Source organism: Epinephelus fuscoguttatus, linkage group LG4, assembly GCF_011397635.1.
Source record: "Epinephelus fuscoguttatus linkage group LG4, E.fuscoguttatus.final_Chr_v1".
Classification (NCBI taxonomy): Eukaryota; Metazoa; Chordata; class Actinopteri; order Perciformes; family Serranidae; genus Epinephelus; species Epinephelus fuscoguttatus.
Window position 1 is genome coordinate 6,061,811 of NC_064755.1, and position 12,825 is coordinate 6,074,635.

Genomic DNA, 12,825 nt, shown 5'->3' on the forward strand with positions numbered 1-12,825 from the left:
GACAAACTTGTCTGGGTGTCGCAGTAGGGCCTCAAAGATGACCAGAGACTCTACCCATCCAACAAGCCTGTACACTTACACACAACCCAAATGAAAAATAGCTTTTTCCCAGAACTGTTAAACTGCTGAACTACTCCCAAACCCGCACCACCTTAACTCAAAAACTCTAATTGCCCAAGCACTTTACCTCAGAACCTTGACCTGTGTACCGGTTCTGTTATTATTTATTATTTTTCTAAGGCTCTAGGTACAGTTCTTAATATTTTTTTTATTCATACATCATGCTATTTTACTATTTAACATGCTACTTTTAGTGTCACTTTATTTAATTTACGTACCTGTGTGTTTTGTGTTTTTATTGTGTTTTACTGTATACTCAGAGAATACTTCCTAATCTCGTTATTTTGCTCTGCAGCACAATGACAACAGTCTATTCTATTCGGTTTGTTTGTTCTGTTTTTGTCAAAAACAATAAAAGTAAGGTAAATATACAAAAAATGATTATCGTGTTGTTGTCGTCATACCCTACTCTGTTATCGTTTTGTTATTTCAAAAATAATAAAGGTCTCAATATCTGAAAAAGAAAAATCTTTAAACAGCATCAAGGCAGTGCTCGTAACAATTAAGAGTAAACCAAGAAGGTTATCGCTTAAATTTTCCTGCTCCTGTGAGAAGCTGGCAGTACTGTAAATGTGTTATATTACATTGTAATGGTATTGGTTACAACCGGATGTATTTTAACCTTCAATTCTGATTTTCCGACGGACATGAAAGCAGCACCGGCTCCCTGGTCACCATAGCAACGAGACGCCATGCGGCAGTAGGAGCAGATCCTGCCCTTTACTGCTTTTCTTCTTTTGTTGCTGAAGTTAGTTTTGAACCGTACATCGATACTTTTGTGCTGTTTGTAAACCATAATTGGAGAGCCGCTACTTCTGAGCAGCTGCTGGCTCAACTACAAACAGGACAGGACACGAAGAGACGGCTGTGCCGAAATGCCGCTGCTAGTAACAGACTACTCCTGGACACAGACAGAGTCAACCGTTTGCATAAGTGTGCCTTTAAAAGGAGCAAAAGCTGGGAGAGTGGACATTCTGTCTACAGACGAATACCTCAAGGTAAATTCAGCTGATAACAGTAAACGCCGTGCTTCTTCTTTACTGTATGTTGATGTCACATGTTCCATTTATGAGGCTACAGCTAGGTGCAAGTGCTTGACTAGTTAAAGCACATAACAAGGATGATACAACAACAAAACAATAAGGCTAACGTTAGCGTTTTGCTACTCGTTTAGCTATAGCACAGACAAGTTTACATTTTAGGAACTGTTCTCCACTTACCAAAGGAGGAGAGTGGCTAGGTTGTGACTTGTCAACCCTCCCTGAAGTTACAAATACTTTTCCTTCCTCTCCCAGAGTGACTTGGGGAAAATTAAGCCCAGTTTCCACCAAACAGTACCTATGGAGCCAAAGTAACCCTACAGACGTGGTACCTAGACCCAAGGTCCGTTTAGAGTTTCCACCACAAACAGTACTCTTAAATGTGGGCAGGGTTGTTGTTACTCACTGCTCTGTCTAGCACTCGCTGTATTTCCTCATCACCGGTGACACAGAGGGAAGTCTGCACCTTATTTATCGTACACAGAATGAGGTTGCATGCCGACGTGGGATATTTAAAGATAAGGGGTTTGTGCATTTAGTCTTTCTCAGGCAAGTGCAGGGGTTTAGTGTTGCCATAGCCCAAAAGTGTATGTCATCCAAGAGAAACAATAAAAACTACAGTAATGGTCAAAGTTGTCATATTAAAATTCAAGGTGTGCTGATTGATTGATGTCGTCACCTCATGCATTGAGGAGCATTACAAGTAAACGTTCCACCTTAAAAGTTGCCGGCAGTCAGCCCAGTGAATTAAGTTATTTTTTTCTCAGACTGCAGCTGCTGCAAGAGGCAGCAAAACATTTCATTTTATGGTTATAGTTTACAGTGGTTGGTACAGTGGTTACATGAGCCTCAAAACCAGCCAGTTTTTGAAAGGGTATTTGTTGTATATCTCTCCTTTTCTGCACAGGTGCATTACCCACCATATCTGTTTGAAGCCTTCCTGTTTGAGCCTGTTGATGATGAGAGGAGCACAGCAAAGGTTGGAAATGAAGTTGCAGTCATCAGTTTGCCAAAGAGGACCAATAAAGTGTGGGAGCATCTGATGATAACTACAAGTAAGAGGAACCAGCTGACCTTGTAGTCATTTCACTAAACCATAAGCTGTGCTATCTACCTTCTATCTCCTTCAGCCAACAAGGGCAGCTCTGGGGTCAGTGGAGCCCCAGGGCTTTTGCTGCGTTATAGAAATTTCCCATTCAACTGTTGTAGTGGGCTAACTTCAATATAAACATTTCTATTTAAAAAAAATAATTCGCAGCAAGGCACAAACTCACTGAGGTGAGGTTTGTAACGACCAAAGGTGCAGTGCAGTATTAATGTTGCATTTTCAAAAAAAAGAGTGTTACATTTAAACATAGCTGTTACTTTTATTTCTCTGTTTGTTTTGTCACTATTAATTGCATGTTTGTTGAAACATGATACACTGTAGCTGCCTTCAAAAAACAAGTCAGAGCCTCTTCTTAGCCAGCAGCTAACACGAAAGAGACACTGTGGGGATAAACAACATGTAGAGCCAGCATTACACCTAACTCAGTGAATTAAGGATTGATTTTGACCAAACCAGAGCTGGTGATTGTTGGAACTAGGAATGCACAATAATATCGGCACGTAATCGGTATCGGCTGATATTGGCTTTAAAATGAATCGGCCAACATGGCAATTTGTGCTGATAGGAGGAACTATATTTTAACATAGCTAACCAATAGTCAATCAAACAGTTAAAGAAGGGAACACTTGTGGTTAGATGTAATCATTTGTAATGTCTTGACTGAAAGTCTCCTATACCGTTACATTAAAGGAATCTTTAAACCAATGTGTTTCAGATGAAAAAGAAAAAAAGAAGGAGATCAGAGAAAGGGCCCTGTTGAAATACCAGGAAAAGCTTTCTTCAGAGTCCAGGTTCAAGGTGGAGAAACAGCATGCAGAGAAGAAGTATGCCCTAGAGACAATGATGAAGGTAACATACTTGATGACACCCCAATCTACTTATAAATCACATCACAGTGTCCAAAATTACCATTAGAAATCTGCTGTGAAATCTGGAAGGACTCACATATATGTTTTATTTGAACTCAGCTTGAAAAAGAAGAAAGAGACAGTATCCAGAAAACGAAGGACGCTGAGCGAGAGAAAACCACAGCAGAGTTGGCTGCATGGCAACTGAGACAGAAACAAAAGGCAGAGGGAGAAGCCCTACTAAAACTCCAGAGTCAGAGAAACCATCAACACAAACTGAAAGCCCTGACAGAGAAGCAGGAAAATGGACTCTCAGAGGTCAAACTGAGTAAGTAATTACCTGTGTGATCAAATTTTCTCCTGCGCTAGTTGGTTGTGGTTTGTTAATGAACATGTTCCTGCCTTTAGATCAAAGAGGCAATAGTGAAGCAAACAGCAAGGGAAAACAAGCGGACCTGCCAGCTCCAAGACCCCCTGGAAACATTCAAGTCACATTCACCCCACGAGTTTTCCCAACAGCCCTCAGGGAATCAAGAGTGCCAGAGGAGGAAGAGGTGAGAGCTGCCAGTCTTCTTTTCTGCCATCTGCAGGAGTTTCCCTCCTTGGTATACATCAGTGAGAAAAAGTAGGAAGATCCCATAGTATGAATCTTGAACTAGGAATACAGGCAGAAATATATTGCAGTCCCTCCAGGATTTCACGAGCTGTTTTTGTGATGGTTGAGGCCTGAAATGGTTGAAAAAAATTGAAATGAATGTTGCAATATTTTAGGCAGTTTTTTCTATCATGATAAACACTGAAAAAATAGATGAATTAAAAAATACAATTACATAGCATACACATCATAAGTGTAAAATAAACAAATATTTTTAAAAAAAGTGTTTGCTGGTCCAAAGTTTTCTTTGTTATATGTCAGAGCCAGTCAGGAACATTTAGAAGGCAGCAGCAATGTCCATGAGGATGAAAAAGGCCTGCCTGATTGTAAAGACAGTGATCGACAGGAATGTAGGCTACATTACAGGTGAGGCAGACACCGCAGTAGTGTCAGCATCAGATAGAAGAGAGACACCACCCTCCTGCAGTTTCACTATCAAATGAGGGAGAGACACTGTCCTCCCGCAACGTCACCAGGGATGTGAGGCAGAGCCCTGTGAGCCCCTGACAGCTTGACAGCGGTGGTGTTTAAGTTTGAGTTGCTCTAATGTGTAAGCAGAGAAATAAGAGTCTCTATGCACAGAGAGCTCTTCTATGAGTCAAATAATGAAATCTGTTAAATATAAAACATTCCCAGAAAAAAAAAAGTTTTGTATGAAGCTTGAGTCCATCATATGCCTTGTAATTTGCACTGAGACTGCACTTTTTTTTTGATCAACCAGTGGCTCAGTAAACAAGCTGAAGCCAGGCGTGCAGTAAATGCAGATGTTGAAGACCTCAAGGATCTGAAAGAAGAGGAGAGAAGCCCTGACTGGTTAAAGGACAAAGGAGAGTAAGTGAAGTCTGCTCTTTAAACCACTTAACACTTTTTTCTGAGCCATGGAATCATGAGAGTGACTTTTTTCTTCAGCAAATGTTTTGCGACTGGGGACTACCTGGGTGCAGTGAATGCCTATAACCTAGCTGTCAGACTCAACGGAAAGATCCCAGCTCTGTACTCAAACAGGGCTGCTTGTCATCTGAAGTTAAAAAATCTTCACAAAGCCATAGAGGATTCCTCTCAGGTCTGTACCCTCTCTGTGTTTTACATTACCTGTGTTCATCTGTACTCTACTGCATGTTGCAAACACACTGAATTAAGCTTCACTGCACATGCTGGTGTCTTGAAACTTGCAAGCGGTAACTTAGTTTATAAAACCATAGCATGTTCAATATCACTTCAACAGTTCATTAGTTTCTACTGTGTTAGAACTCATGTCAGCCTCGCCCAAAATGCTGGCATTGTATGTTTCTGCAAACCATGAATATGTTACATTTGCACGTTTCATATGTATCATACCAACATTTCTAAAGAGAGGTAATATATAAACTGACTTTGTCATTGGGAGGTGGAGGGGATGGTGGATGGTGTGAAACATAGGCGAGGCATCTACTAAACGGCAGGCCACGACAAACAACAAAACCGTCTGTTTCTTAGCGAGTCACTGCTGTTTCCTGCGGCTTTTTAGCCCCCAAACATGGGTGTTTTTTTAGGGACTCATCGGTGTGTTACCTGCCGCTTTTCAGCGCCTAAAGGTGGGTGTTTTTAGGGAACCATCGTTGTGTTTCCTGCAGCCATTTTCGGCCAAACATGATCTTTTCCTAACAATATCAAAGAGATTTTTGAGCCTAAACTGAACCACATGTTAAGCACAGCATTGGTAAAATGTAAAGTTTTAACATTTCCATTAACATAATAACATGCAAATGTAACATATCCATGGTTTGCAGAAATGCCAATATCTATTGTGGCAGTTAGGTTGGTTCTGCATTCTTTGTGAATAATTCTGATTTTAAAGCTGCATTAAGCCAGAATGTAAAATAGGAATTAACATCTGTCCACATGTGTCTTTGCAGGCACTTGATCTGTTGACTCCACCAGTTGCTGCTAATGCAGTTGCCAGAGCCAGAGCCTACGTCCGCCGAGGATCTGCTTTCTGCCAGCTACAGCTCTATGCAGAAGGTTCGAACAGCTACAGAACTTTTTAATTTGCTATTTTTAATACACATCTTAGATTTTATGCCTTGATTTGCATGATACACTTACAATAAGATAAACACTTTTGCCTTGTGTTTAAAGACATACTGTAGTGGTGGAGTAACAGTACATCGCAGTAGCATGTTCTTCAGAATGATAAATGAATGACAGGTCCACCTACTCTGTGTTGTCAGCTGATATACCTGTGACATGTTTTTGTTTTATTCTTAGGGCTGCAAGACTACCAAGCTGCTCTAAAGATTGACCCTCACAACGAAGCACTGCAAGCAGACACGCAGAGAATCAGAGACATTATTCAAGGCTCTGCAGCTGATCCTGAGACACAGTGAAACACAGAGAATGTACTGCACATATGGCTATTTATTGTTTGTGTTGTTTTTCTGTTACCTAATGGTTTAGGAAATGATGGCAGCCAAAGCTGCTACATATCTGTAGCCATGAGATCAAATCCTATCTTTGATCCCTCCTGTAGTCATGGAGATACAGGGAGGCTTCAGGTTGTTACTTGCTGATTTATCAGAAGCTGGTATGTCAGAGGTATGTCAGCAACAGACCTGAAGGATTATGAAACAGTGTTGTGGAGTGAGTGTGTTTTACTGACCAGCAAGATGCAGAGTGTATGGAAGCCACTCTAGCAGTGTGTATACAACACCCTCATGTGGTCAAAGTTGGCACGTCCTCAAATGAAATGCAAATAATGGATGTTTATATCACCATGTAAATTAATGGAATGAATTTCTGTCTGGCCCTGGTTGTGTGTTTTGTACATGAAGATAACTTCAGCCTTTTGCTTATGTATTTTCTGTCAGTTTTAAAATATCGTCATAAGAAACGGTAAAATTAGTACATTCAAATTGCAGTGGAAGATAAAGTTATTCTATTTGAGCATGCAAAAGTCATTGAGCTTTCAAGACCAAAGTCTCGTCAGATTTCAGGATCTGTTTTGTTGGTATGATAGCACTGTTCTCAAAGTGATGTCATATAAAAGACATGGCTCATAGGGTTGGATTGTTTAAAAGGCTGCTTGGCTGCTTTAACCAGGAGGCAGGGGGATTCTCTGAGGCCCAAAAGAACGCTCAGTTCAGCTGTACAGCACAGCATTGCTCTGTTGGTGTGAGGGTAAAATATGCTCCAATACTCAAGTGCAAATCTGAGGTACTTGTACTTCGCTGTTTCTTTTACCAGCAGGTTCAACGAAAAGTGGGTATTTTAAGCTAAACCACAATGTTTTCTTTACCACAGACAATTGGTTTCTGTGCATAAACTGAACCACACTTTAACCACGGTGTTATTGAAACATAGAGAAATGTAACTTTTTATCATATCCACTCAGTAATAATGTACAAATGTAATCATTTTTTTCTGGGTATTCTGAGTACTTTTACATTATTGTATTGGTTCTTTTACCAAAGTAAAGGTTCTGGATACTTCTACCACCCAACAAATTGAACTGAAATCATTTTATTTTCAACATACATGTATATATAAAAAAGTATATGACATATATAAATAAATATTATATGCATGGCCTCTCCAGGAGGCATCACATATTTATACAATTATCCTGAAGATATCAGTGTTTGTTAGTGAAGTACAGAAGAAGAGTGTTAACAGATCTATACTGAAATTAATGTTTGCGGCCACCTAACCTCCCTGATCGGAGGCTTTTATTATATTAACATCAGACTGACCACACACTACCCATCCTCACTCTACCCCATTAACTCTACAGTATTTTATGAGGCTGATTTCAGATTGAAGGGATTTGGAAATTGCCGCTTTTCTTTGTAAACAGAGTCTCTGTGGAGGCCTTTTTTTGCTTTGAATCTGAAGTGCAAATTGAGGTCAACTGATCAGACCACACAGTGGGTCAGGACCCAGTGCTGCCGGGTCATGGGAAGGCTGTTGTGAGACCAGATGATTCTGGAAATAGTGGAGGTTTGTTACTTTATTCTAACCCGACAGCTCTTTTATTAGCTGCTGGATCTGACATGCTGTTCGAGCCCCTTTGAATTCCTTTAGCATGACAAAATACCGACTCATAACTCAATACAGGTCAGTAGTCTACAAAACAGAGTATACCAGCGTAAAAATGTGGGTTCACAGAAAAGATTTTTTCGTCAGTCCTCTCATCTAAGCAGATCAGAGCTCCAATCCTGCCAAACATGTGAGTGTGACTGTGAAGTAGCACTTGAAGACCTCGACCACACACCCTGCCCTCTGTCAGTGGACACAATTGAAATCTGTAAACACCTCGCAAAGCCGCTTTTCTTATTTTTTTTCTTCTACCAATTTTCTGTTTTTTCTAATCTCCTAATCAAATGTGCCAAAAGCTTCCCAAAGAATTACGAATGGTTGAAATTCAGTGTCAAAAGAATGGCATCATTAAGAGGCTTTGATTTGTAGTGGAGCTGCATTGTGGCAGGGCAGTTTGAGTGAATGATCGTCAGTGAATGACCTCTCTAAGCGTTTGAAAAGATAAACAGAATCCCAGCATAGACGAGCCGTAGCGTTGAAGTGTTATTACAAAAGATTAATGCAACCCTTTGGAATGGAGCAAACGAAGATGCATGCTGGGAATTCACTGGACGACTTCGCTGTGGTACGTAAAGCAGAACATTTTGATTATATTTTACTCTGATGGGTATCTAGAGCAAGAGACAATGCACAAATACCCTCAGACACAACATGCCAGATTATTTTATTTTTCCCTTTAATGTGTCATATTCACAAGTTTATACTGTCAACCATTTTCCACAGTGCGCTGCAGGTGTTTTAGTCATTGGTTACATTTTTACAATCAAACCTGTTGTTTCAGTGTACTAGCAGTATCTTATGCCATAATACAAGGCTTCACTGATATTGTAAAGAAGTAAAAATAGTGATTAAATGTCTGCATCTTCCAGGCCTCCATTTAGAGTCAACCATTAAACCAAAGTCATGGGTATATTTTAATATTAACAATCAATCAAATGCCCATTTCTAATGTGAAAAATGTTGCTTGAGTGACAAACCCCAAGAAAACTATTAACAGACACTGCAACTGCCCCAACTCCACACAATAGTGCCCCAAAGGAGGGTCTGGGGGGCCATGGCCAGCTTAATACATTTGCTGCCCGCCCCCACATGCCTCCACTGGATCCCCCTGGTGAAAATAAGGTGGATGATAACATTGCTTCCTTTAAGAGCCTGTGGCAGGCTCATTTTTAAAGCATATCTTGTGAAACTAGACAAAACAAGGTATCCATTGGTACCATCCATGTTGGCAACCTTGTCAGCAAGGAGGCTAAATAACGTTCCAAAGTTAACCTAAATTTTGGGCAAGGGAACAACTGGCAAGACCACTTTTAAAGTGGTCCCTTGAACTCTCACCTGAGGATATCTGAATAAAAATGGGTTCAATGGGTAGCCACAAGTCTCCCCCAAACTTATGAATGCTTGTTCCTCGTTAATGTTTTGTTCCTTACAATTAGTCAGTGGCACCCATAGACTGTATAATAATATGGCACCATAGGGAGAAAAGTTAGGACGATTCCCCTGACTGACAGGGGCCCCAAAAATAGGTAAAAATTGATATAAAATTATCAAACCATCATCATTAATAATATTTTTTTTCAACTAGGCTATAGTGATACAATTAATGATCTCTTTGTTACTTGTGTTTGGCAGTAAAAGTTAAATATCCCGATTGACCATATTGACTGACCACCCCCCTGTATCTGCATGAAATGGTTTGGTCCTGTCTTAGCGCACAGTGACGGTGCCTAGTAGCAGTCAGCCATTGCGCTAAAAAGGCAAAAAAGGAAAGAGAGAAAGGAGAGAGAGGAGAGGCAAAAGAAAGGGTGTCAATATGTGAGCCAGTTTTTCTCCAAGAAAGGTGGGTAGCCTGTAGCCTGTGAGTGGTAGAAATGAACCTGTTAGCTTAATGTCCATAGTGAAATAAGCTAGCTACAGACTAGCGTTAGCCTACATTTACTCCTTTTTAACCTACATTTAAACAGTGCAGGTAAATGTTTAGCAAGATATTCATATTAAATCAGCTGTCCCTGCCCCTTTTACCAGACTCAACAACAGATGAGTCAGAAGCAGCAGCCCTGTCTCCCCATAACTTTACCCCTCCCCATCCCAATGAAGAAGGTGAGCAACATTGTGTTGAGCGACATGCCAGTTAGCATCATTGCAGGGAGTCTCTCTCTTGCTCTTTTTTACCATTACAAAAAGAAAATGAAATATTTTTTAATGACAGAAATTCAAACAAATTATTTTTCCACATAATGATTATTATGAAACAAAAACAGCCTACAACTGCCTGTAGTGGCTGCTGGACAGTTGGAAACATTAAGTAACCTAACTCAGCCTGTATTAAAGTTACAGGCAATATTAAAATAATCCAGTTAGATGCTTTAATTTAGGTTGAATTATGGCCGTTAAATGCAGGGCCGCCCCTCCCTAAACGCAGAACACGTGCTGTGCGTAGGGCCTCATCTTCCATGGGGGGCCACATTTTGCGCGAGGGGACGCATTTGCGCATATGCGCAATGGATGCGCACATGCGCTACCGTGAGGCGCGCGTAGAATCAGCTCGAGGAAGGAGAGAAGAGACCTGACCACCCATGCGTCGCTGCAATGATTGACAGCACTCGACATCTGAACAATAAGAGGGGTGCGCTGGCAGGCACTTGCAGAGCTGCAGCAGGTGAAGAGTTGTCGACATGTCGTCCAAAAGAGCCTCAGGAGTATGTGCGGGGACGGGAGGTCGGATGCTCCCAGAGAGGGGAGAGGGAGAAATATAGCTAAATAAGATGAAAATAGAAAAGAATGTCTCTGTATTTTATTTCTGTTTTCAGTGTTTAATTAAGGTGGGTGAGGCGGAGGGCTGAGGGAGATCGGACGCCTCCAGAGAGGGGAGAGGGAGAAATATAACAAAATAAGATTAAATAGGAAAAACCTGTCTCCCTCTTTTATTTTATTTTCAGTGTTTAATCAAGGGTGGGGGATTGAGGTGGTGGAAGTTACTTTCTTTTGATGAGTAATTGATGGCTATTTGTGACTCAGATTTGTTTATTTATTTATTTCAGTTTGAAGTTATTTTTATTTAATATTTATTTATTTATTTCAGGTTGAATTTTTTATTTTATTTGACTCATACAGCCAAACTACTGTATCTACAGAACATTTGTTATTGCCAGTAAAGGCTGTCAAGTTAAATGGCAAGTTGTTGTACGGTCATTTTGTACCTATGATACATTTGGGATGGGGGCCTCCAAATAAAATTTCGCTTAGGGTCCCAATTTGGTCAGGGGCAGCCCTGGTTAAATGACATCCATAGGTACAGACTTTATTATTCCCATGAAGGGCAATATATTTGAGCAGCTTGCACGCGCGCGCGCACACACACACACACACACACACACACACACGCCCCGCACATACCCCAGAGGCTTGCACTGTTCGCCAATGCGATTTTTTTTCATGGGGCCCAAATTTCATGGCGGTGTCCCTGAATTAGTGTACTCCTTTAATTCAAAGTTGTGTATTAAGGACAGTCAGCCTATTTGAAGAACAATGATTCACCTAACATAGATACATAACAAACACTTAACTGTACCAGTATCAGTCAGTGCCCATCAGATAATAAGTAGAATTAACTGTAAAATAAGAAATCAAAGTTTATCAGGAGGTGATTTCTTACCTCTCCATATTGACAGTTTCCAACCAGCCTATATACTTCAACAGTCTAATCCTAAATCCTGAAATTTAGTTATGGCTGTAGGTTTTGGTGTGCCACCCCAAGATTTTCAGTGGACCCATCTGGCCACCCCTATAAAAGTTCTTTGGGTGCCATTGACTCAGCAAAGTTTTTTTTTTTAGCAACTTTAAGCTTATTGTTGTGATTTTATGTCATACCATTTGTATGGTTTTATGCAAAAAAAAGCTCTGATAAATGTGCCTTAAACTACCTGTCCAACACCAAACAGCAGACAGAGATAACAGAATGGAGCATTTAGCAGCTGAATTACCAGATATTTTTTTCAGGAGAGAAACAGAGCTTAAAGGAGAGTGAATATTGGACTTAATTAATACACAGGCCTGAAATTCACACAAAGACACAGACAGGACCTATAGACATGCATAAGCGGAGAGATGTCAGAATGATGGTGCTGCCATATAGCACAGCTTTCAGTGTGTTTCATACAGCTAATACAATTAGTGCCCTATTAGTCATCATATTAACCCCAGTGTTCATGGTATGTTTTTTGGAAATGTATAGTTACAAGGGAGCTCTGTGCCTCTTTCAATAGGTGTGTGTGTGTGCATGTGTGTGTGCATGTGTGTGTGTGTGTGTGTGTGTGTGTGTGTGTGTGTGTGTGGGCAGGCTCAGGCTGACTCCCAGCCTTTGTTGTGTGAGCTCTGTTTGATTGGCAGGTGGTTGCCCCTGCTGGCTGGGTGCTGGACCTGACTGACCAGTATCATATGGAGGTCTTTATCCCTGCATGCTGAGCAGGACACACACTGCTGCTTCTGGACACTGCTCTTTAACCCATTTAACACACTTGAACAAAGGCAGAGGACCCCCATGTATACATGTTCGTGCACCATAGAACAGCCTGGAATTTAACCAGCTCCTGGGGTCTAAAGTTAGGGCCAGTTGGCCTCCACGTGACACTGTGGTTGTGTTTGTTCTTTTGAAAGTAACACTCGTTTATAAAGAAGCAGAAATATGATTTAATATGAACAAGTTGTTTCTCACTGATACAACACAACATACTGAAGACTCAGTAGACAAGAGTAATTTAATTTTCATCTGAATGTGTCCACCAAACTATCTCTGTGGTCCAGGATTCCAGGATTTGGTTAGCCTAGCCTGAAAGAACAGTAACATTGCCTTTCCCCCCGATTACAACCAATTCTCTTTATTTTATTTTATTTTATTTTTTTCTTAGATTAAGTTAATAAGTTATTTTTCATCCTCCATTCAAAAAAAGTCTCATAAAATCAGGAAAAAGTTTTTACACT

The 12,825-nt window shown here is 40.6% G+C and overlaps 1 protein-coding gene across 1 annotated transcript; it reads left to right on the plus strand.

The window, feature by feature from the left end:
* Positions 1–815: 815 nt before the first annotated feature.
* Positions 816–7,241, plus strand: dnaaf4 (dynein axonemal assembly factor 4). The gene is made up of 9 exons (XM_049573930.1): positions 816–1,118; positions 2,068–2,215; positions 2,984–3,117; positions 3,237–3,444; positions 3,525–3,670; positions 4,493–4,602; positions 4,681–4,834; positions 5,667–5,772; positions 6,019–7,241. The coding sequence occupies exons 1-9, from the start codon at positions 996–998 to the stop codon at positions 6,135–6,137; spliced, it is 1,248 nt and encodes a 415-aa protein (XP_049429887.1). The 5' UTR covers positions 816–995; the 3' UTR covers positions 6,138–7,241.
* Positions 7,242–12,825: the final 5,584 nt, after the last annotated feature.